General features: G+C 43.4%; 3 protein-coding genes across 5 annotated transcripts in view; 2 read left to right on the top strand and 1 right to left on the bottom strand.

The window, feature by feature from the left end:
* LOC147795536 (extracellular tyrosine-protein kinase PKDCC-like) lies at window positions 1–10,910 on the bottom strand. Its single transcript, XM_087131700.1, has 6 exons — window positions 10,644–10,910; window positions 3,984–4,171; window positions 2,814–3,359; window positions 2,383–2,511; window positions 1,545–1,758; window positions 1–538 (listed from the first exon to the last, which is right to left on the bottom strand). The coding sequence occupies exons 3-6, from the start codon at window positions 3,339–3,341 to the stop codon at window positions 300–302; spliced, it is 1,110 nt and encodes a 369-aa protein (XP_086987826.1). The 5' UTR covers window positions 3,342–3,359; window positions 3,984–4,171; window positions 10,644–10,910; the 3' UTR covers window positions 1–299.
* The window catches only part of LOC147795534 (uncharacterized), a 49,007-nt gene continuing 23,653 nt past the window's right edge, over window positions 419–25,772 (top strand). For 2 of the 3 annotated variants that reach the window (XM_087131681.1, XM_087131680.1), the window contains exons 1-3: window positions 17,252–17,437; window positions 19,838–19,993; window positions 21,403–21,541. In XM_087131681.1, the coding sequence (XP_086987807.1) occupies window positions 17,398–17,437; window positions 19,838–19,993; window positions 21,403–21,541 (335 nt within the window). In that variant the 5' untranslated portion in view covers window positions 17,252–17,397. Of the gene's footprint in view, window positions 561–755; window positions 833–17,251; window positions 17,438–19,837; window positions 19,994–21,402; window positions 21,542–25,772 lie in introns of those variants that run through there. The other variant, XM_087131682.1, reaches the window with a different exon arrangement.
* LOC147795535 (uncharacterized) lies at window positions 15,410–16,138 on the top strand. The gene is made up of 2 exons (XM_087131671.1): window positions 15,410–15,760; window positions 15,941–16,138. The coding sequence occupies exons 1-2, from the start codon at window positions 15,410–15,412 to the stop codon at window positions 16,136–16,138; spliced, it is 549 nt and encodes a 182-aa protein (XP_086987797.1).

The following is a 25,772-nucleotide window of genomic DNA, read 5'->3' as shown; positions in this document are numbered from 1 at the left end:
TGAGTTCATAATCGACTTTCTGACAGAATGCCAAATTTAATTTCAGTCGAATCTTCTTAGTTCTGTGATCGAATACAAACTACATTTCAGTGCTGGCATAACTTAAACCACTTTTTATGGCACCATGCTTAAACTGATACACAATATATTCTCATGAAGTATGTGCACCGGCCAGAAGGTCATGTAGTCTTTCTTGTCAATCGTGGTTTGATCGACCCTGGCCGCGGCACGCACGAATTCTTAACTGCCTAATCGCCGCTCTCGTGTCCGTCTTCAACTGAATCCTCTTCGTGTTTCTCCTAATTGTGTTTGAATGTGAAAAACATCAACTGCTGCAGGCGTTCCCTGAGCTCGTTCGCCAGGATCTTTCCCTGGCTGGATAAACCTACGATGTCTTCAACCTCGTGCTGGACAAAAGGCGGTGCGTTGTCCAACAGGGATTCCAACAGGCCTCTGGCAGCGCTGATTACGTTGAACTTGGCGTTTAGTCCGTAACACGTGGAGTTGACGCACGGCACCAGACCGGTGTCGCTGTCAACTGTGGAGAAGACATTCACATAGTAGGTAACTCTATCGGTATCTTTTAAAGATCAAATTACGTTTGAGATTTTTAAATGTACGTTTGTGTAACCAAACTTATCAGAATGATCCACCCTGACAGACATCGTGACTCTAATTTTTAAAGAGTTAATTATTATGAATTTTCTTTGATCACGCACTATTCAAACGTAAAATGTTAACGTTTTCTCTAAAAGAGCCTCGCGGATCCACCCCAACGACATTTTCTCCGATGTTATCACAGTGCAATGTTTAAAATGGAGCCTTGAGCAAGGTAAGGCGAAAGACTGTGTGCCGCCTGTGGGGTGGGGTTTGGGTTATGCTTAACCTTTGAATTAATGATCTGGGTTAGGGTAAGAAACGAGCATTCAATTTTTCTGGTAGTTTTAGAGAGAGCAAATTGAATCAAAATTTTCAGAGATCAGGATTTTGTAAGGGTTTCAGAGAAAGGGAGAGTTAATGCACAGAGTTAGTGTGAGGATTATTGGCTGTTTCGGCTAGCAGCCGTTGATTTTGTACATAATTTGTTCGAATGTTGAATACAGCTTGTTACTTTGATGAAATGTTTATATAATACTCATCTCTAACATGAGCAAAGTCTGTTTATCTGAAAGCCGATACAGTGCATTTGTGTCCTGACAAACGTATCTGTAGTTTTCTAGCATCTAACTGAGTAACGAGTAGATTCGGTTAGTAGATGGTGTTGGGGCTATAGAGAATTTGGTATGGTTGAAGTCGGGTTAAGAAATCGAGAGTTGTGGGGTAAGGTTAGGTAAAGAATTAGGTTGGATAAGTGAGAATTTAACGGATGTGGTTACTCGGTTTAAAGGTATAAGAATCGAAAAGTGGGTGCACTTAGAGGTAGGTTGAAACATGAATTTAACGGGGTTAGGGCTAGTTAAGGAATCAGATATTTAAAGCTCGACGGCTGTCAACTTCAATGAGGAATGTCGGGTCAAAATATTGAGCGGTGCTCCACAACTCACCTATGTTACTTCTTCCCGATTGGGTGTCGACCCTTACGTTGCAATCAGCATGCCTCTGGCATGATAGTTCTTGGGCCGACACGTCATCCAGATCGATAAGCTTGAGTCTGCCATGCACAAGCGTAAACTGGCGGATCTTAAAATCCCACACGGCCAGGGAGCCCAAAGGCGAATGCTCCAGGTAATGAAGAAGATCGGCCACCTCGATGCTCATCTGTGAGAATGAAAATAAAAAAATATTTAATACTTGTTACTCAATATCCTATCGTAAAGTGCAGGAGGGATTTCTGACATATATATATATATATATATATATATTAGGATTGAAACAAACAGTTCGTTCAAGGCCATTAAAATGCCTGAGCTCACAAATTTCAGAAGAAATACACTGGCCTAGACATCGAATCCAACTTTGAATGCGCATGCACTTTATCAGTGACGACACTATCAGTAGCAAGATTTTGGACTCGCAGCTGTTTTCAAAAGTTGGTAGTGTTATCCAGTAAGTTAATTGCGCTCGGTATATTCGTTGTTTAAGTCGCTCAGTCCACTTTGAATCAAGAATTAGTAATGAATGCTCACATCCAGACTTTCATTTCTTGAAATTCGCTAATTGCTTGCAATGTGATTCAGGAAAACGTGGGAAGGGATTAATTACCCTTGAGCGAAGATCCTCCTTATATATTGATGCTCACATCTTGATTTGTATACCCAAGGACCACAGTGAGCTGCATGCTGCAATGCAGAAATTTGCTTACAGCTGAAGGAATCTAATTACTGCTTAGCCAACGGTTTACTTGTTACAAAGTAAAAAACACCAACCTGCGAGGCAACTTACATCTAGACGTTTACCCCATGGTAACAGCCTCAAGATGCTTCCAGCTGTCCTCTCCCCAATCTCATACACCGATATCACTCCACGACTTCCCATTGCTGTGTCGTTACTCCGAATACATATACCCAGGCCCTAGGAACACAGTTAAACCGTGGTAGTGTCGGGAAAACATAAAGCCTGGACTCAAAGTCTAAATATCAATATGGTGATAGGCCTAGCTTCTCAGATAATTTTCTTCATAACATTTCTCCAAAAAGCTTACTTCTTAAAATATATATGCTCTTTTCCTACTTATAGAAATATTTGTAAAGTTAATTTTTGCTTCAGTCAGAGGCTTTTTTTTAAGTATAGTGCACGTCAATGACAACTGCCGTTGTCCAATGTTGTCGCTGTGCTGTCATCGTCAGTGACGGATCTAATCTGCATACGTGTACCTTCACTATGTTTGGATGATTTAATTGCATTGTCAGTGCCATCTCCTTCACCAGTTTGTAATTGGCATAGACGTAGCAGTCAGACTTCCTTTTGTACTTGTTTCGGCGGCGGCAGGCCTTGATGTCCTCCACTTTGTCGGTGACCATCTTCAGGGCGAGGGATCGACCCCGGTACACCCCGCGATAGACTTCCTTGGTCACGCCCCTACCCAGGTGCTCCTTCTTGTCGATCGTGTCGATGTTGTGACACGCGAGAAGCTCGGGGAGAGACCCGCTGCGGATGCCGTTGATCTCGTCAAGAAGGTCCGACTTGAGTTGTCGCAGCAGCTCCTCTCGCCAATCCAACGCGCGGCGGTCCGGCCGCAGTATGACGGGGATCTCCCCCCCGCGAGGCTCTTTGTGGCGGGTCTTTGTCTGGTAGACAGAGACGGTCAGTTCGTGCACAATGAATACTAAGGGTAGTAGTGTTAGTCCAATTGCACTTCCTGTTAGTACTATTTGACCACACTGTCTACCAGGAAACTTCATATTATACTGATATCAGATCTGGAAAGAAAGAAATTTATATCAGACTGGGAAAAAAGACCCGTGCACATTAACTAAACACTGTATTTGTATTACAATTCGCAGTTTTAAAGAATAATTTCACCGACCAAACGCTTCGATCCCTCGGTTCCGACTTTCCTCTGAAGAATAAGCCTCTTAAGTTCATCTTTTAACTGCAACTTATTTTACCAATACATGTAGGTGGTTCTGCCACCATTTGTCGTCATCACCAGGTGGAATTTAAATACGGCCATTGGGCACATCACTGGCTTGTTTCCAGATAAAGGAAACTTGCAAAGGCGAACCACCCTTTTGGGGAATTTTACAGTAGCCAACGTGTAAAGAGTTTGGGTCATCCTTGCTCCAATGTCACCATTATGCAGGTCAATCTGAGCGCTGCATCACCAAAAATCAACGACCAACATTTTTATTCCGAAACGGGTACCTTTCTGATTGAGTTCAGGAAGCATAGGATAACCGAAATGTACAAAGCTGTGGCAAGTTGAGGGAATTTCGAGGATGGTCAACATATGTTCCAAAGAGTCACGCACACCAGGCCTATTCTACAGTGGAGAGGCAGGATACTAAAAAAAACATACACGTAAAAAACAAATATGCACTCACCACATTCCTTTGTCATTTCAAAGAACTGAAAACGGACGTGCACTCCATGGCCATTTTACCCTCAATATGCCGCAAACAGGATAGGTCGTTGTGTTCTTCAGGAAGAGTGAGGTCGTAATAATGCACGGTTTGTTTGTAGTACGAAGGTCGTGCCGTGCAAGCTCTAAGCACACACATGCCGACCTAACCTGCCCATGATCAATGACACAAACTGTCCGACTGAATATTAGAATACAGACATGTCTACATGTTTATCGAGTAATGTAGGGATCTGGGAATTCCCCATTTAATTTAGCGAATTGTGTGATCTTTGAACCTTGTGCACGTCTTCAAGGCGTGATTGGCCCACGTGGGTGCACAGAATGTACAGTACAAGTATTTTCTGTAAGTCTTGCCTGTCGGCCGGAAGTGGCCTACAATGTGATACTTTTTGGCGGCACTGAAGTTGGGCGAGTTTCCAAGTTTTTTTCGGGAAAGCTGTGTGCTGTGGGAGACGACTGGGTGGATGGACGTTGTGATGGCTCGGCCGGGAACCACATAGATTAGCACCGGTTTAATTATCCAAGCAGTTGTGATTGTAATAGAAATCCAGTCCGCTTGAACACCCAAGTCTTTCAGTGTCTGCTGAACTTTCTTTTTGCCTGCCTGGCCTCCAATTCCCCCTTCAGTGGCGGACGGACCGCCGCCCCCGAGCGATCGGCCAGGGGGCTGGACCGCTACAGTAACATTTATAATCATAGCAGGCAATGACTTTTCGTGTACAGGTGATTCTACGGGTTGCAACCTCGCGCAACGGGGTAAGCATCAAGCCTCCTTCCGCCGTTGCAATCGCTAGGCGCGATGCGTGGGCATTTAGGAAGGAGGACTTTAATCCTCCATGGGCAGGTTTTACCATCGTTCTGGAATGAATACTCGACTGTCCCTTTTCCTGTCTTTCTTTCTGGTATAAGAAACTTGTCCAGGCCTGGCCAGCCAATCGTGGCGGCCTTGTGAAGATGGATTGATTTTCAAAGAATCCGATTTTCCAAGGTAAAGAGCGCTGTAACCGAAAAGTCTGAGCGTTATATCCCAAAAAGCTTTGTAAACGGGAGCACTACAAGCAACCACATAAAAAATACACAGTGAATGGGCGTGCAGTTGGGGAAATGAAAATAGAGCGTTAGATCGGTATAGTAAGTATAGTATAGAGCGTTGTATCAGGGAGCGCTGGAACAGTAATCTACTGTATCTGCACTGTGACCATTTTCCGGCCACAAGTTGTATGTACAGTACATGTACAATGCACAAGCACATTTACTGTACACCAACCTATTTGATCGTGGCCTTGAGCAAGGATGGGTGGTGGGCATGGGCAGCACACAGTTAAGTGCCTGGTAACTTTATAAACAGTGGGCGGTTTGTGGTTTCACTGGCCCTATTATGAGGCCTGGCTAATGGCATAAGCTAATTGGTCGTAAAGTGTTTATTAGATTAACCAAACCGCAGGGGAGGACTCCTTCAGAGGGCTCACGGCATTTGCACGGCTTTTTGTCTCACCTCAAGGTGTCCTCAGGAGGTCACGACCAGGAGCATTTTCACCGTATTTTCACATGGTAAACGACCGTGAAATCGCCGTGAAAAAAAATTTTTCACGGTGAAACTGCGAATTCACAACGAATTCACGGTGTTCAAATTCATAGTGATATATAATCCTACACAATATTTCTCACGTGACATGGCCTGAACAGTTTAGACAATTTTCCCCTTAATTTCTCACACTTCTCCCAACATGTACGCGTACATGGAGGCCCCCTTTCATTTTTACACATAATTTACACGTATTTCAGACGCTCTGTTTATTTTGGACAAGAAACTTAGTACATGTACATGTCTTCTCTGGAAGTGGTGAGGAAGAAATTCCTTGAAAAATCTGAGGGAAGCATTTCTCTTTGAACAGAACAACACAAACAGATTCTAGCCCACAAATTTGCATAAAAATGTGTGGAGAAACTGGCTTAGGGATGAACGCATCACGTACGCTGCAACAGGACAAAAGGCATCTGCCGCTACATGTACATGTACCGGTATATCTACAAATACATGTACATGCTCACATACATATACATGTACACAGAACCACCTGGATGTACATGTGTACAAACACATGTAGTTTTGAAAATGGGTTCTGCCATGCGTATGTATCCATAGATCTAAATATGGCTTAGTTACAAGTATTTTCTCCTTTTTTCTGTTCCTGATATTTCATGGTGGGGGTGTGATATTAAAATCACGATAATATTTGGAAAATTTTGCTATAATGATGATGGACAGAGCATACATGTACTGTCCGAAACGTTGAGTACCACCGGTTCTTTTCAGAACCCCATATGGTAAAAAGCGATATATATCCATGGTGCTACCGCAAACCTATCTACAGTAGTTTACTTGTTATTATAACCAGTTCAATTATCTGTCTTACATTTTAATAATTTTGTTTTCAACACAAGAAGTCGATGCCAAAAAAACCAAGCACAATGACAGTTGAAAAATCAAATCTCCTTCAAAAAACTCAATTACACTGGGAAACCAAAATGAAATCCCACTGTACAAAGAACGGGCAAAAGGCACATAGATTGTATGCAATAATGTACTTTTTAGGGAAAAGATGTATCGCTTGATAAAATTTCCAAAGTCAGATGTAGGTCACTTTTAGTTTTTAAATCTTGATGTACCAGTACAGCTTTTACATTAAAAAAAAGGGCCAATGCTCCTTTCTATCTTGCTATCTTGCGGTGAAAAGTTCTACTGGGTCACAATCATGTTATTTTACTACAAATTTCCTTGTACAAAAATAAAACATTTCAGGCTAAACTATCGATATAGGGGGAGAAAACAACAATACAAATTAGAGGATGCCACTCAAAGAGATGATGACAATATTCAATATGCAACAAGTCAACTTGGTCCCAAGTCAACTCGGTCCCAAGTTATCTCGGTCCCAAATCAACTCGGTCCCAATTCGACTCCGTCCAAAATCAACTCGGTCCCATTTAGGGGTTGCAACTGGGAAGGCTACTTTTCAAGCAAGGCGTTAATAGACTAGAATCTTTCAGGCTTCATTATATATAATTTTTGGTCTTCACTTTTATTACGTTCAGTAATAAAGAAACCGATAATGAAAGAGACGCAACATCGTTTGAAAGGGAAGCCTTTCATGGTTTAATACATCAAATTATCATGACTCGCAGCGCAAATCCGAATTACATACATGTTCATGAATTACATTAGTTACACATAATGCATATAACAAACAGGAAATAACACACAGTAGAAAATACATGTACGTGTTTAAAATCATTCAAAATTACAAACTACATTTAGCATCGAATTGTTTCATTTTACAAGAACTGATACAAATCCAATTATCAATGGACATATAAAAAGACTGGAAATCGATAACAGTTTTTTCAATCTGATACCGTACGTGAAAAGCAAAGACAGAAATCTTTTCCTTTCTCCCCGATTCTTCCAAACTGCAAACAGAAATTTTATTTCAACCCTGAGCTGAAGTCCAACGAAGATGCTATTCTTTATCACGCACCGCCCTGCAGACATTGCCAATGTCACTGGGCATCTTGTGAGCGAAGTGGTAAATGGGCGAAGGGACTATATCTGACCATGTACCACCCAATGAAATAATTAATGTCTGTTGATAATAATGATCTCCGACATACATTTTCTCATAGTCATAAGGAACCAAGTTGGCTCGGGACCGAGTTGACCGGTACCCAACAACACACACACACCTGACATGCCTGAGGATGAGTCGACTTGTTTAACGGACAATTTGTCTTTTCATAACGGTCAGACATTAGGCTAAAAATTTGCCACTAAACTAAAAAAATTAACAAAAGCATGGCTTTTTACTACACACCCTTTATGCTCGGTTTATCAAGAATGGTTTACACAAACAATACCATGAAACATGGAAGGAAAAGTGTGAAATTTCTCATTCTAGGAATTGGCCCACATCCTACGTGTGATACTAACGTTTTCTTCTCGCAATCTTTCCGATATCGGAAATGACAAGCAAGCACTGCTGCAAGCAGGTTGACACCAAGGTTGATAAAAGTAATCTCAAAGGAAACTTGAGAGGGCCTAGTATCAACATACATGTAATTCCAGAATTGTGAGGCACTCACTGGGTGCCTCACAGATGCAACTTTACATTGCTTTGTAACACTATGGGATTCTGAATGTGCCCGTTTACTCTGTCTAAAGCTGCATTTTCAATCAAATCTTTCCCCCAAAAGCCATCCACACTAACATGACTAAAAAATAACTCATTAACCTATGGCCGCGATGGTTTGATTGTCTATGCGGTATTTGGGGCAAAATTCAGACCTTTTACTTACGTTCTTGCCTTTCTTTAACAAACAATCATGTCCGAATTGAACAGAAGACTGGTTCCTATTACATACATATCCTGCCCTTCGAACATACAGTATTAAGTTGTATGCAATACCCTAACAGGCACGACAAGAGAACATTTTTCTCCCCAGACACTTTGATCTTTGCCAATTTTTCTAACCTTTGACAGGGATTCTGCTGGTATGAAAACATCAAGCCCCCCCCCCTCCACTGTCCCGTGTAGAGTGTACCTCCCAGTTCTGGGAGTATGCCACGACGTTTGGAACCGTGCCACGTTAGGCCAATGAAAGTTGATCACAAGGTGCTCGTCAGCCACTCCTGGAAAAGTGATGAGGGTTTTTCATCATCTTTCATCAGCAAATTTCTCCAGAAATTTGACAAGGAATTTTCCTTAAAGTTCATCACACTCACAGTGTGCATAAAGGTTGAACTCATTTCAAAGGCTCTTGTCTTGACTGAGAAAAAGGATTTGAATTGCATAGAGAATAGAATTTTAAAAGTCAACAGGACAAACAACTGTAATTTATTGACAAAAAAAGACATACATTCCTTTTTAATGCATGAGTCGACGGCAAGAATCACTGTGGCTTTGGAAAACTCGCGGTACCACTTCATTGGATGATCCAAAGCAAATCCGGATGTGGTATTTGAACAGTGTCGATTTCAACTGCTGCCAACTGATGCATATCACCTCGGGCGCATGCAATGTGCCAGTTTCCTGCCACGCACCAAGCGCCATCATATGCAAAATCTGTTTTAGCCCATTCCAGCAACAGCGCGCTGATTGTCTATCAAAATTGACTCTTCCCTTTTTTCTGTTGGTGACTCAAATGTACGCGGACTGGCGTACCACACGTACATGTGTTTTTCAAAAAAATGCCTCTACTCCCTCAATTTATCATTGCATTCTATACGTACAAAGACACACAACTGTGACCAATTTGTACAAATAAATGCATTTCCAAAACAAGTGCATTTGACGTATTGGCAAAGATGTCAATTCAATACAATAGTGCTAGTGTTCAGTTTTTAGACTGACGATCTTCATAATCTTGACGCTGTTTTTTAAAAAAATGAAGGGTGAACTTTTTTGATGTGGGCCAAATTTGCACGTGGGTGCTGACGTGAGGAGAACTGTGAAATCAGATGTGGCTTTAGGCACATCAGGAAAAAGATGAACTTTTTGATGCAGGCTGAAAATTCCATTCGGGCAGTGACGAGAACCATGAAATCAACTTTCAGCAGCCTTAGTTAGGGTAGTAGGCATGTAGGGTAGGCACGGTAGGTAGGATTACGACATCGGTTTCCAGTCAACTCGGACCCAAGTTCACCTGATCCCATGACATAGGCCTAGCGTTATAGCTAGTAGGCCTAATACTATAGTAGTACATTGGCCTAGCGCTAGGCTCAACTCAAGTCAAAGTGGGAAGCGACTTAATACTAGCTCGTGAAACCTGGTGCGCTACTTTTTTCAGTAGCTGGGGTGACAAATGATTCATGAAGAGGGGACAATGCAATACACCATTTAAGACATTTCAAAAACGCGAATTCATTACGTCGCTTCGATAGCTTAGTTGGTAGTGATTTGAACTACAGATCTATAGACCCTGGTTCGAATCCGACCCATTTATGCTATTCATTTTCTAATTTTATCATTGTGTTTGGGATTTCCTTTTTCAATTGATGCAGAAACAGAGTCCAAGCATGATCCCTCTAAGAGTCTTGAGAAAAATAGCAGACCAAGTTTCACGGGTTAGTATCTAGTCATTTCCAGTCAGGTGTAGGCCTGTTACGCCCCAACTATTGCATCAGTCCCAACTATAGTTGAGCCCGTCCCAACTAGAGTGTTACAGTTGGGCCGGCCCAACTACAGCAGAGAGGTCCTGTGTGCATGATGTGCCCAGCATATGCCAAAGTCATATTGTTTACAAATGACATGAAATGTCATGTCATTGGTCATAGGGCTAAGTGCCACATTTTTGATGAATTGTGTCAAGTGTGAGACACATTGACTTAGATAATGTTGAGACATTTCCCCCAGACATTGGTCAACAATAGTTGGGCCAGCCCAACTGCAGCACTACATTTGGGACTGTCCCAACTATAGTTGGGACTTACGCTATAGTTGGGGCGTAACAGGCCTACGCTCGTACTTTCGTCAGTTGAACTTGGAGTTGGAGACGTACGCCAGGCCCCACTCAGTTATGTCAGTACTACTAAAAGTACTAGTACTGCTAGGCCTAATCTCACCTGCTCAATTTGTTCATGTTTTACCGGAATCTTTCCCCACATCGACTGAGTACATACAAATACGGTACTATGGCATGTACATGTAGGCTACATGTAATCATTCATATTCATCAAATAGCTGCTGAGTGCTGGCACGGTCACGGTCCGCCTCACGGTCCAGTCCACGTACTATGACATCATTATTACCGTGAAGTACCATACCATACCAGCTGCATGAGTAATATCTGCAAGCAGAAGGTACACGTACTACGTAGATAGTCGACTGTGCTCTTCGTAATACTCGTACTGTACATGTATGTACATGTACACTGGGTACACGACATTCACGGATGAATACCTACTTTGATTCGATTCTACACACTGTTCAATTCTGTTCACAACTGCCCCAATATTATACTGTAGGGTCATTTCGATTCCTTGATATGTCGACAAAATAGAAGCTGATTAAATAGAGTCGATTCATGTCCGCAAAAAAAGTTTTTAACCCGTTTGTGCATTTCAAGCGGTGTGTCCTTTGATAAAGCTTAACCTTTCCCTTTCCTCTCATAGAAAGAAATGTAAGAATTGTCTTCCTTGTAACAAAAAAGCGAAAAAGCTCAAAAATTATTGCAGCAACACTTTACATGTTGCCAATGCTGCAATGATTTTTTTCTGAGACATCTTGCAATGCTGAAATGATTTTTTTCTGAGACATGTTTTTTTCAGCAACTTTCGGTGTCCTCTTCTCCGATGTATGAAACCTTTGCTGACAATAGACGTGACGTAGCCAAGGCCTTTTTCCAATACTCAACTTTGTCTCCGTCTCAGGCTTCGTCCCCGAAACCAATCCCCGATTGTGGGCCTGAAGTGTTGAAATCAAAATGGATTACGTTAGTTTTTTGCTCTCTTGCTTCTTATATGATGTTTTATGGCACTATTAGACTAATTAGTGCGCGTACAGCTTCAAAGTCAGGTAGTACAAAAAAAGTTGAAGCCTGAACGGAGCTGAAGTTGAGTATTGGAAAACTGCCCAAATCAGCTTTGAACACGGGTTCAGATTTTATCTGAGGTTGGTACCAGTAATACCATACGCCAAATGCCACACTTGAAGTCTTAGTACTATATAACAATTTTGAGAACGTGAAAGCGGATATGGTGTACTATTAAGGCCATATTACGCAGTGCGGTGAGCGTTGTTGAGCAGCGCGGTGATATATGGTTAGCAGACTTGTAAAGTGTCGTTCCCGCAGTAATATATATCATTTCCAGCTTGGTTTCCAATATTTTGAGGACCAAAAACTAGTTTTTGCCTTCCTCTTCAAGCGTTTCTGATAAAATGCTCGACGACTAAGGAATAACATTCTGGTCTGTTATAATGAGGGCACTGCGTATTAGTTGGATGAGATTTTAACTTCAATTATAATTATGCGTGCATGCAAATAAATGGTCATATTGTTTATGGGGCAAAAAGCGCGGGGGCGACCCATTGAAAATGTACTGCATGGGCATTTGCTTACAGATTTTCCGCTGCTAAACAACAATGAACCTCGTTCCCATGGGTACAATCTTGCCGCGCCATGTTGGTTCCCACCATGCCTTGCGCGATCTAACCCCTGGTGTTGTAAAATTTAAATATCCCATATTTGGGAGATTTAAATTAGAACTGTGATAAAATTTGTTTGCGCGTAATGCAGATTTATGTACTGTATGTGTGGCATGCACGAGGGTAGGAGGGCACGAGAGTGTAGCTTAAAAGAGAAATACGTGTGTGCGATTCACTTTACGTTATGTATATTCATCCTAAATAGCCAGTCAGCGTTATTTTTGTGTTCTATACGACCAGGGGCTAGTGAAGGAACGTGCAAGCAGCCCATGGTGTTGAGCTTACAGAAGCTGACTCCCGCTATTAAACACTGTCCAGTTCGAAAGTGTTTCGTCACTTCAGTTAAAACGACGCCCACTGCATATGCACCGCACATATAGAGTTAAATACAATGATAGTACTGTACGCTGACTGCCGTTTATACGTGGAACCATGGAACCGGAAGTTAGCACGCAACTTCAGCGATCGCCCAACAGGAGCCTGCAAATCGTGGCGCGCCCACCTTTGTGACGAAGTCACTTACGAAGCGGGTAGAGCCTGAAAGTAAAAGGTCAAGCAGCGAGTTTCCGGAACCTTTCCGCGGTCGGCCTGTGGGAATTTTACGTTGTTCGTCCTATCGCGTACGATAATTTTTTGAATATTGAAATTTCACCTCTGTCTTCCTCCAGTTATATTTAGGAAAAGTCACCTGAAGATGGGTAAAACGAATTTTATTAACGTGCAGCATTCAGGCACACCGGCGTGCGGGACACGCGCCTGGTGTCCACGAATCAGATCTCCAGCTAGGCGAATAGTTCCACTGCCTTGTGGATGGTTCGGGAGAATCAAAGGCTAAAGGAGTTAACCTCTACAGATAATCCGGAGTGAGCCCCTGAGGCGGTTTGCTGGCATACTTGTCACTTTCCGGCAGCCCCGGCATCCTGCCGTGCACGTTCCCAGCTGTCTTGACCCTGTCTTGCCACTGAACCCGGACGCGACAGGACGAGAGAGTGAGACCGACTTTGCGTAAATCCAACTCACGCGCAAGTCACGACATCAACCCACCCACCCCTTCCACGCCCTATGGCGATGGGCGAGCGGCGAAGCAGTAGGTGCGGATACACACTGGGAGCTGTAGTCGCAAACCTGCACACGGCGGCTCAGGATATCAGGTCGCTCTCTACTGGACCCCGAAGCAGAAGTGGAGTTCGGCAGCCCCCCTGAGTGACCAGGAAGCCCTATTTAGGATCACTCTGCTTGCCTTCCAGCTTGAGGACGGGGCTGGTAAAGGTGCTCTAAAATAGCCTGCCTCACTACAACCTGGCCAGCATACCGCGTCTGGCGGGATCCCTTTCATGTGGTCGAAATCAGAAAGGAAAGAAATTGTTGGTACTCCTTCTAGCATCTTGGAATATCTAAACCAAGGCAGAAAGACCAGAGAAAAGACTTCTCTTGTGGCCAGAGACTAGCCCTTTACAAAGTCGACATCGCATGTCTAAGTAAACCCTGCTTTCCAGACAAAGGCCAGCTGACAGAGATTGACGACTATACCCTTTTTTAACTGGAATGAATGAGGTTGTGAAGAGCGACGTACGTGAGGCCCGCGTGGCTTTGCCATCAAAACCCAACATCTGAAGAAACTAGCCAGCATTCCAGAAGGTCTCAGTGACCCCCTTAATAAAATGCAACTCCCCCTGGGCAGGGGAGTAGCGCCACATTTATCAGTGCCCATACGCTCCTACTCCGCGATGACTAATCCCGAAGAAACCAAGGACAAGTTCTACGCAGGACTAGAGACTCTTACTTCTACTGTACCACAGTCAGACTAGCTCATCGTCCTTGGTGACCTCGATGCCCGTATTGGTACAGACCACCAGTCCTGGGACAGAGTCATCGTAAAAACGGAGGGAAATGCAACAGCAACGGCTTCCTCCTGCTTAGGATCTGTGCCAAACACAACACAATCACAATCTGCCACCAACACTATGTTCCGCCTTATAGCCTCAACAAGAGGTCATAGATGCACCCGTTCTAGGCATTGGCATCTCATTGACTACATCATCGCTAGGGCAAAGGACAGGCCAGACGTGCGGGTTACCAAGGCGGTGTGTCGTTTAGACTGTTGGACGGGTTATCATCCCATCATCTTTCTAAAATGAACCTCCACATACAGCCCAAGAAAAGGCCATAGGGGCAGAGAGTTGCCAAGACATTTGACTTCCCAAAACTGAAATGCAGAAGAGCTCGCGGCACTTCTTGACATTACACTAGCTCTGACTCCCAGTCCAGTTCTGACATCGAAAAAGAGTGGGAATCCTTCGAAACTACAGTCCACTCAGCCGCCCTCCAGGTCCTTGGCCTAGCAACCAGAACTACCAGGACTGGTTCTGCGAAAATGATGTCCAAGCCCAGACGCTGGTGGAAGAAAAATGCCAGTCCCTGCCCACCAGAGTGACCCTGCTTGAACAGCAACGTAGTCTGCCTGCAGCAGGCACAAAACGGTCCCAACCGATCTTCCATCAATGCGGAATGTTGGCTCAGGAGCAAGGCCGATGAGATCCAAGGCTTTGCCGACTTACACAACACCAAGAGGTTCCACGATGCCCTGAAGTCAATATGGACTACCGTCATTCGGCTTATTACCCCCTGCTTAGTGCAGATGAGAAAACTCTGCTTACTGACAAAAACCAGATCATCAAGAGGTGGGGAGAACATTTCGACAACGTGCTGAATCGGCCGGCGTCCATAAACGACAAAGCCATCGCACGCCTCCCCCAGGTGCCAGTTAGCCCAGACCGTGACATCCCCCCCTTAGTGGAAGAGTAAAGCCTTCAAGCATAATGTCTTCCGGGAAAGCGCCCCAACCCTGACGCCATCCCCACCGAAGTATTCAACTCAGGTGGCCTAGCTCTCCTCGCCCACCACAGTGACCTCTGCCAGTCGATGTTGCAACAGGAACAACTTCCCCACGATTTCAGAGATGCTTCCATTGTTTACATAGACAAGCGTAAATGGAATCGCCAATTCTATGACAACTACCACGGGATCTCTCTCCTGTCTATCGCCGGCCAGATCCTTGCCCGCGTACTGCTCAACAGTCTCCTGGAGCACCTGGAGCAATTATCCCCGAGAGCCAGTGTGACTTCCGCTTAGGCCGTAGGACCACGGACAAGGTGTTCGCCGCCCGCCAACTCCAGGAGAGAGCATGGAGAAGCAACAAGACCTGTACATCACCTTTGTTGACCTGACCAAAGCCTTTGACAGGGTCAGTAGAGAGGGGCTCTGGAAATCATGGGGAAGTTTGGATGCCCTCACAATTGTCCGCCAATTTCACGACGGCATGATGGCCTGTGTGCTGGACAACGGTGAGGCAACTAACGCTTTGCCTGTGACAAACGGAGTCAAGCAGGGCTGTGTTCGTACCCCTACACTGTTCAGCATGATGTGCTCGGCAATGCTGACTGACGCCTTCAGGGACAGCAACCCTAGCGTCCACATCAAGCACATGTTCGATGACAAGCTGTTCAACCTCAAGAGCCTGCAGGCCGTCACGAGGGTAAAGGAGACTGTGATCAGAGAAGCTTGTATTCGCCGACGACTGCACCCTTAACGCTTCGAGTGCGCACGAGTTGCAATTGGAGATGGACGGCTTCTAAGATCTTTCTGCGACAGTTTTGGTCCTACAATCAGTACAAAGAAGACTGAAGTGATGTTTTAGCCTGCCCCTGGCAACCAGCAACACGAACTGTACATCACAGTGAAGGGACGGAAACTCCAGGCCGCTGACAACTTCTTCAACCTGGGCAGTATTCTTTCTTGCTCCACCAGCGTCGATGCCGAGGTCAGTATAATCGCATCTCCAAAGCAAGCAGCGCCTTTGGGAGACTCAGAAACTCCGGGAGAGGAGAGGAATCACACTTTCCACGAAGATTAAAGTCTACCATACAGTTGTGCTCATCACTCTCCTGTACGGCTGCGAAACCCGTACCCTCTACCGACGGCATGAACGACAGTTAAAGTTGTTCCATCTTCGCTGCCTCCGCAACCTCCTCCACCGCTGGCAGGACAAGATTCCCGACACGGAGGTCTTAAAACAGGCTGGAATCCCTAGTATAATCTGCACGGCACAGATCTGCTGGGCTGGCCACGCATGCGCCTGATACCAGCATCCCGAAACAGCTCGTCTACGGGAAGCTGTGAAAAGGAAACCGCTCAGCTGGGGGGCAGAAGTTTCAAGGACAGTCCGAAAGTCGCTATCAAAGTATACGTTTAACATCAGCGTTGAATCCTAGGAAATCCTCGCCGCCAACCGCCCGGCGCGGCTCATCCGCCAGGATGCACGCTGTAACAGTTAATACCTGAGCTCCACGTGCCGGCATACCACGCACACTTTTCAAATTCTTTTAACTCCCTTTTGGTTGGGTGCACTCTGCAGGTATATAAGACTGCCGCGCACAGTTCTTCATGTATTTTAGGTTTTCGGAAGTGACTAATGGGTAAATGTTTGGCAGGATATTTCTCTTTTGGGTCAGATAATTTTCAGTTAATTTAATTTCTTAGTAACTCATGAAAACAAATTGCACATTGCTAAAATTTGTGCACGTTCCTATCCAAGAGTTCCCAAGCGAGCTATCAGAAATCAACTTTCAGGCTACTCACCGCGCTGCGTAACGTGGCCTTGATAGTACACCGTAGTATGCATACGCATGTGGAATGATCAGGTTCCTGGAAAGCGTGACGCGCACGCAAGTAGGGCGAGGGCAGCGTGTTTGTGTCAGAATCTGCACTGCGCAATATATGACATATGTATGTACATATCGGAAAGATTGCGAGAAGAAAACGTTAGAATCACACGTAGGATGTCGGCCCGAATTTTGTGCCAGTTTCTGCCTGGTGTAGGATGTGGGCCAGTTCCTAGAATAAGAAATTTCACACTTTTCCTTCCCTGTTTCATGGTATTGTTTGTGTAAACCATTCTTGATAAAACCGAGCATAAAGGGCGTGTAGTAAAAAGCCATGCTTTTGTTTACTTTTTTTTAGTTTAGTGGCAAATTTTTAGCCTAACGTCTGACCGTTAGGCCAGCCTATATCATGTAGGCCTATGCTATACCCACTGCCTTCTGTGGCATTGCTTTTGATCACTGAAGTGTTATTGCCGACTCTGCATCATATGAAAAGACAAATCGTCCGTCAATGTCCGTCAAACAAGTCGACTCATCCTCAGGCATATCAGGTGGGTGTGTGTTGTTGGGTACCGGTCAACTCGGTCCGTACCCAACTCGGTCCCGAGCCAACTTGGTTCCTATGACTATGAGAAAATGTATGTCGGAGATCATTATTAACAACAGACATTAATTATTTCATTGGGTGGTACATGGTCAGATATAGTCCCTTCGCCCATTTACCACTTCGCTCACAAGATGCCCACTGACATTGGCAATGTCTGCAGGGCGGTGCGTGATAAAGAATAGCATCTTCGTTGGACTTCAGCTCAAGGTTGAAATAAAATTTCTGTTTGCAGTTTGAAAGAATCGGGGAGAAAGGAAAAGACTTCTGTCTTTGCTTTTCACATACGGTATCAGATTGAGAAAAATTGTTATCGATTTCCAGTCTTTTTATATGTCCATTGATAATTGGATTTGTATCAGTTCTTGTAAAATGAAACAATTCGATGCTAAATGTAGTTTGTAATTTTGAATGGTTTTAAACACGTACATGTATTTTCTACTGTGTGTTATTTCCTGTTTGTTATATTCATTATGTGTAACTAATGTAATTCATGTACATGTATGCAATTCGGATTTGCGCTGCGAGTCATGATAATTTGATGTATTAAACCATGAAAGGCTTCCCTTTCAAATGATGTTGCGTCTCTTTCATCCTCGGTTTCTTTATTACTGAACATAATAAAAGCGAAGACCAAAAATTATATATAATGAAGCCTGAAAGAATCTAGTCTATCAACGCCTTGCTTGAAAAGTAGCCTTCCCAGTTGCAACCCCTAAATGGGACCGAGTTGATTTTGGACGGAGTCGAATTGGGACCGAGTTGATTTGGGACCGAGTTGACTTGGGACCAAGTTGACTTGTTGCATATTGAATATTGTCATCATCTCTTTGAGTGGCATCCTCTAATTTGTATTGTTGTTTTCTCCCCCTATATCGATAGTTTAGCCTGAAATGTCTTATTTTTGTACAAGGAAATTTGTAGTAAAATAACATGATTGTGACCCAGTAGAACTTTTCACTGCAAGATAGCTTGCAGTCATTTTGAACTTAAAAAATGAGCATAGGCCGTTTTTTAATGTAAAAGCTGTACTGGTACATCAAGATTTAAAAACTAAAAGTGACCTACATCTGACTCTGGAAAATTTCATCAAGAGAGACACATCTTTTCCCTAAAAAGTACATGTATTGCATACAATCTATGTGGCTTTTGCCTGTTCTTTGTACGGTGGGATTTTATTTTGGTTTCCCACTGTAACTGAGTTTTTTGAAAGAGATTTGATTTTTCAAGAAACTGTCATTGTGCTTGGTTTTTTTGGCATCGAATTCTTGTGTTGAAAACAAAATTATTGAAATGTACGAAAGATAATTGAACTGGTTATAAATACAAGTAAACTACCGTACTGTAGATAGGTTTGCGGTAGCACCATGGATATATATCGCTTTTTAGCATATGGGGTTCTGAAAAGAACCGGTGGTACTCAACGTTTCGGACAGTACATGTATGCTCTGTCCATCATCATTATAGCAAAATTTTCCAAATATTATCGTGATTTTAAAATCACACCCCCACCATGAAATATCAGGAACAGAAAAAAGGAGAAAATACTTGTAACTAAGCCATGTTTAGATCTATGGATACATACGCATGGCAGAACCCATTTTCAAAACTACATGTGTTTGTACACATGTACAAGTACATCCAGGTGGTTCTGTGTACATGTATGTGCTACATGTATTTGTAGATACATTTATACCGGTACATGTACCTGTAGATGCCTTTTGTCCTGTTACAGTGTACGTGATGCGTTCATCCCTAAGCCAGTTTCTCCACACATATTTATGCAAATTTGTGGGCTAGAATCTGTTTGTGTTGTTCTGTTCAAAGAGAAATGCTTCCCTCAGATTTTTAAAGGAATTTCTTCCTCACCACTTCCAGAGAAGACATGTACATGTACTAAGTTTCTTGTCCAAAATAAACAGAGCGTCTGAAATACGTATAAAGTATGTGTAAAAATGAAAGAGGGTGCCTCCATGTACGCGTACATGTTGGGAGAAGTGTGAGAAATTAAGGGGAAAATTATCTAAACTGTTCAGGCCATATCACATGAGAAATATTGTGTAGGATTACCCAAACAGCTGTTTATATTACACATATATATACATGTACATGTATTTTCACCAGCTCCTCATATCAGCTGCCTGTTAATTTGTTTCACTGTACATTTTCTATGTAGTCCACTTACATGTACATGTACATGTATGTACCGGTACTTGTACAATTTTCTTTGCGGGGACGGGGTAATGTCTAGCAGTCCTGTCACTTTGTAATTTTTAGAGGTAAGTTCCTTGTAACACATTGTGAATTTCAGTCTTGTTTCCATTCCTCATTGTCATGATGTGTTCAGTCAACATGGTGGCATACAAGACTTCCCAGTGGAGGAGAACTCTGTTGCTCATTTGGTGCTGCCTGACTGTTCCACTAATGCCCCGGCCGCATTCAGCTGCTGGCACCGGTATGCTGGTTGCTGAAGGATGGTCTGAGAACACCACCAGCAGAGTTGGTGAGTACAGAAAAGACGCAAGTGATCTGACATAACTACCAAATACCGGTATATGATGTAGATAATTTTTAGCCAGTGATTTTTTGATGGGAATCTGATCCTTCTGAATGCAATGTGACACAACAAAATTGAAATGAAGCTGTTTCTTTCTTTTTTCTGCTAAAGGCTCTTCAGTCAAAATCTAGACTATACATGTAATCCTTTACGGCATGCAGTTTTGTTGCAGTAGTTGAGACAGACTTCACGACTATCAGAAAAGGAAATTCTCATTCCAAGCAAAGAAATCATTGATGCTGTGTTTTGTATTTTCTTCCAAATCCATGGATTGAGACCCGAATTCAGACACATACTATACAGTGTATGCAAAACAAAAATCACTCTGACTTAACTCATTCCCCAGCCCCCTTCAGTAGAGCAAGTTTGCCAAAAGGATCTGTGAATCTAAAATGAGGTCCTGAGTAGTGGGCCTGCTAAAATTTAAGACTTCTGTCAAAAATTTGAAGCAGCTTTTGTTGATGTACATGTAGTTTTGTTCTGCATGGTTTGGCTTGTTCGGATTTTTTATCCCCAACCTTTGCTGCTAAGAGTATGTTCAGACTCTTCATTTGAAACTTTAATTAATATGGCTTTATCTTTTAACTTTATCTGAAAGTGATATGACAAATCTGGTGTTACATAGAGAGAATTCAGGGAAAAAGAAATACGGTACCGGGTCTCTGTGGTTGACTCACCTTTGCATTTGTTTATGTCATTCTGCTTACTGGTAATGACATCTGAGAACAGGGCACACGTACCGTACATGTATGTGGATATCAATTACATTGTACATGTACATGTAGGAAGAAATTAATTTTGGTTTTTTCCTTTTTGAAAATACTGATTCAATTTGCAGCTCGACATGTACATGTACATATTATTGTTCACAGGTTGAAAACGGTAGCAAGAGAGGTCAGGTGGCACTCTTTACAATAGTAAATGGCACCTTGTGTGCAGAAAGTGCCCATTGAACTCTTTTGTACCACTTCATACTTTGTTTGCAATGGACATGCATTTGTGTTTTTTTCTCCCTTTGTTCCAGTTCGGATCTTCCCCCCAATTTTTCCCCCCAAACAACTTTTAACTATGCACTGTCAAAGTAGGGTAGGTCAGGAAACAAGAAGCTCAGGAATAGTACATGTATATGTACTTTTGTTTTTTCCTCGTTGCGTTTGTCCCGTGCAAGAACTTTGAATAACAGTGACTTCATGCCAAACCCAGTCAAAACCAATTTACTGCACAGGCATATGACACCTTCGATTTATAAAGAATTGTAACACATGAACAGAAGACTGGTCGTTCCTGTGCCCAGGCTACCACATTTCTTCAGTGCTGTCACTGGAATTGTACAATGTACAACTGGTGTCTTGTAGATCCAATTCCACCGGACCCTGCATCAGGTTTGCACTGCTTCAGCTACGATTTCAGTCAGGTTACGTGTACGTGGATGAGAGGAGGCCAGAATGACAGCGTGACTTCCACCGACATCCTCATGTACAGAGAAACAGATAGGTAACTTTGCAAATTTTTTGACCTGTTGAAGCAGAAGGGTTCATCTAAAAACAAAAAACTTGTTTACAACACGATACATGTACATGTACATATATGTATCACGATATATGGGTTGTGACACAATACATATTGCGATACACAAAATGTGACATGCAACATTAACAAAATGAAAACCAACACAGCTGAATTGAAAAATGTCCTTGCTGTATGTTTCCCACATACATTTGCATGTACCTGTACTCGAGCTAAGTAGACTCAAAGATGCGCATGGAGATTTTCATTGAGTTTGTTATTATATGTCCAGAGCTAATAGCTCCGTGGTACATGTATGTGAAACAGAAGTTTCAGCATTAAAGTGAGTCACATACATGTAAGCACAGACCTGAGTATATTGTGATTTCAAGATCAGTGTACATGTACCCGGTAACAATGAGATGTGCTGCCTAAAATGACACCACAGTTTTGCTTACGTGTGTTAAAAATCGGATTCGCATGAAAACCAACAAGCCATCAGAGTAGCCCTTTAAAATAGCAACGCATGTGAAAATGAGTTGTATTGGGACTCACATGTGTGTTTCAAGGCTTGCACATGTACATGTACATGTATTTAAAAATACCGGTAACGGCATTGCGTGTACGAGTACCTTACAAGTATCCTTTTAATTTTGGATAGTTTTGATGGCTCGAATAACTTCCTAGCTCAGTGTGCCTCAGTGTTATTAAACATGTTAAAGTACCGGTACAGAAAATGAATAAGGATAACTACTCAACACAGGATTTAAGGGCAGGCCAGGGTAGAGGCTTTGACACTTGGACAGAGTGGGACATCTTCCTTCCGGATGCTTTTGTGGAATTATGGTTCATGGCGACTCTGAACAGGGAGTTGTGGGGAAGAACTTGCCACAGGAAATCAAACCTTGGTGATCTGCCAGTTCCAAATAAAACAGCAGGGCAGCATAGCCAGCCTGTGGTCCAGAGTTTACACAGGTGCATGCACATGTATTCACCGGTCTTTTTGCAGAAGACCTCCTGAATTATCCGAAATCGGCCACACTGCTTCAAGCCAAGATTTGTTTTTTACATGTACCTGTATGTACAATGTACATGTAACTTTCACGGGTCATCAAGGCTCATGCAGATTAATAGTGGCTGGATCTGCACTGTACATACATGTACATGTGTCTAGTTCTCAAAGTTTTGTGAAATCCTCCCAAATCTTCTGGTGAATTTTGAAAGGTCTTAGAGGAGATATTAAAGGGTTAATTCATGTTGTGTTCCACACGTTGTGGAACACAAGAAGAACAACACACTACTAGTTCTTGTCAATAAAACAGTCAGAAAGGACTCCCATGGTACTTTGTATATTTTGGTTCCTTTTTTGTTCTTTTAGAATTAAATATATACCTCATATTGGTCTTCAATTTATCTCAGTTATTGTTGTTAATGTGTTGTTGACACCTACCATAATTTTTGGAAAATTGTTGCACCCCGGGTAACACAAAGTGTTACACCAAAGGTGTACATTAAAAGAGTTTCACTCTGTAAGAAAAGGAACAGCACATGGACGCTAGTGAGTTGAGGTGTTGCAGTCGATGTTCACTCTTCAAAATGTAGAGTCAGAAAGACTCAGCTAACTTTACATCATACATGAAAACCATTTAACAAAACACAGCCTAAATACCATCGAATCGAAGTCACAAAGGCTTGTTTACATAGAAACTCTGTTTACAAAAACAACATATTTCTCCAGGAAATCATCAACACACAAACTGAATCCAGAAATCGATTCCAGAATCGATAAAATATCGATTCAAGCAGAAGGTCAGTGTCACAGTATAATCGATTCTACAACCTAAATCGATACTGAACCTGCTTTAAGCACTGACTGTTTATCTCAGCACTTCCTGGGCCCTAATTATCTATGCATGGCTGGCTTTCCCCATGCTGCACACAGAACTAATGGAGAAGTCTGCCTCATGGCCTCAGACAAAGGAAACTGGCAGAAATCCAAACTGGTGAGGCCAACTTCCCAAACATTCTCATACTTTAAAATTACATATCTCAGCTTCTCTATCAGAAATACACACACTGGATGTAAGAATCTGTCCTTCGGATGCTTTACATTATTATCGTATCCAATTCTAGCAACCAGGTTGAGGAAGGACTGCATTTTAGGGTCAACAAAAATATAGGTACAAAAGAAGGAAAAACATGAAAAGTCTATCACGCCGAACCTTAATTCTCAACCAGCGCCTTTCCTAACTACAATCACTACTGTACAATAATTGCCCATATTTCATACTTCAGTCTATGAGTAAAAGCAGGGAAAGTTCTTGGAGTCAGAGAGTGAAGGGAAAGAACAGCAAGGTTCACAAAAAAAGAAAGATAAGAGTTCAGTAACAGAGTCTAAGCACAAGAAATGGAAAGAACAGAGACTGAAGAAATTACAATACATCTGGGCAAAACTTACTTTTTCTAAATATCTACATGAAAAGGGACCTTGCATTGAGAGAACCATACTCCTTTGTTCTCCGGCATATTCTGCCCATGTGCTCAGTCCAAATGTCTGAGTTGTTCAACCAGACACAAATCTATCAACACAGTTTGAACAAATCATAGGCAACATCCAATATAAAATGCTAATTAAGGTACAGGAGCATAAATAACCAGACAAGTTATAGCCGAAAAATAAGAAGTACAACATACCTGTAAGAAAAGGAACAGCACATGGACGCTAGTGAGTTGAGGTGTTGCAGTCGATGTTCACTCTTCAAAATGTAGAGTCAGAATGACTCAGCTGAGGACAAAGACTCCAACTCCTCATGCACTAGGCCCATGTGGCTTCCAGGAAAGATTATGCAACAGGTAGTTTCCCAGCTGCTGTTCCATGTCACACCCCACATCAGTGCACTCACTGTACACTAAACAGAAGTAGGCTTACTTAAAAAAAGGGGGGGTCCAATAAACAATGAGAGACTGTGCCTCTGGTACACAACGGACATCTCAAGCTAATCTGTCCATGGTCTCTACACTCTCCCCTGAAAAAATTTAATGTTGTCCTCAACATTAGGCTGGTACTGTAAATAAAAAAATGGAACAGATTTCAATCCAGCCAAAAAAAAGCACATTTTGTCACGTTAAGTGCTACTTGTAGTCAGTTCAAGTGGAGTGTCCCTGAAGGCTCTTAGCTGGCAGTTTGCTGGGCTGCTGGAACTGTGCACCATTGTGGCCATAGCTGCAATCCTAATGGATGGGCGGGCCCATTTGTTATCATGGGGGGAGTTCCTGGCATCAGGTGTGGGGGCCACACCCACGGAGCAGGGGCTGGTGCTGTCATCACTGGAGAGGGCCATAGTGGTGCATTCTGGGGGTAGGGCCTACAACTTCCCATGCTGACCAGGTTGACGCCTTGTCCCCATTGTGACTCACCCAACTGTCCATACATCAGCCGCTGTGGGGGATGCCGTTGTCTTGTTGGGTAACTGGGGCATTCTTCCGGGGGTTCCGGGACAGTTGCTGCTGGCCTAACTGGGACGGGGGCAGCCGCGGGTGCTGGGTTGACAGATGGCTCAGGGCTCAATGCTGTCTCAGGCTTAGAGGCTGTCTCAGGGTGGAAGGCTGCCTCTGGACTGATGACTGGCTCTGGACTGATGACTGGCTCTGGACTGGTGCCTGGTTCGGAGCTGACGACTGGTTGAGAGTTTACGTCTGACTGTGAGCTGACGACTGACTCAGGGGTTACGTCTGGCTCAGGGCTGGTGACTGTCTCCGGCCTAACCGCTGGCTCAGGGTTGGCAGCTGGCCCCAGGCTGGCGACTGGATCGGGGTTGACCCCTGCCTCGGAGCTAGTCACTAGTTCAGGGCGTACTGCAGGCTCAGGGCTGACCACTGGCCGCGGTTGGACCACTGGCTCATGGCTGATGATTGGCTCAGGGGCTACCTGTTTTACCCCTTTCTTCCCATGTTCAGCCGGAATGAAGACCTCTGCATTGTGGTTCAGGGAAGAAGTAGTGCTAGTGGTTCTACCTGGCTGCTGGCGTCTGCGGGGGGCTGGGACTGGTCGTAGCTGAATTAGACACCCATCATCAGAGCTATCTGAGTCACTCTCCAGCAGTGCCGTACTCGGGGGCTGTCTTCTGGTGCGGGGTGCTGGTTGGGGTAGGGGTTTCTGGGCCCGTCTGCTCCTAGTACTGGACAACGTTTGAGGTTCATCCTTCTCTTCTGCCATCAA

The sequence above is a fragment of the Acanthaster planci genome, unplaced genomic scaffold (assembly GCF_054643075.1).
Source record: "Acanthaster planci isolate LZ-2023a unplaced genomic scaffold, COTS_SCS Contig8, whole genome shotgun sequence".
Taxonomy (NCBI): Eukaryota; Metazoa; Echinodermata; class Asteroidea; order Valvatida; family Acanthasteridae; genus Acanthaster; species Acanthaster planci.
The sequence above is the reverse complement of the archived record's forward strand: the minus strand, read 5'-3'. Positions and strand labels throughout refer to the sequence as shown.

What these genes read in the sequence shown, in the direction of transcription:
- LOC147795536 (XM_087131700.1), bottom strand. Translation starts at nt 3,341, where the DNA reads ATGAAGTTTCCTGGTAGACAGTGTGGTCAAATAGTACTAACAGGAAGT. An exon ending in ATCATCCAAACATAGTGAAG is followed by an intron (nt 2,512 to 2,813) that starts GTACACGTATGC and finishes CTGTGTTCCTAG; the next exon opens with GGCCTGGGTATATGTATTCG. An exon ending in CATGGGGTAAACGTCTAGAT is followed by an intron (nt 1,759 to 2,382) that starts GTAAGTTGCCTC and finishes TCATTCTCACAG; the next exon opens with ATGAGCATCGAGGTGGCCGA.
- LOC147795535 (XM_087131671.1), top strand. Translation starts at nt 15,410, where the DNA reads ATGGAGAAGCAACAAGACCTGTACATCACCTTTGTTGACCTGACCAAA. An exon ending in GCCTGCAGGCCGTCACGAGG is followed by an intron (nt 15,761 to 15,940) that starts GTAAAGGAGACT and finishes CCTGGCAACCAG; the next exon opens with CAACACGAACTGTACATCAC.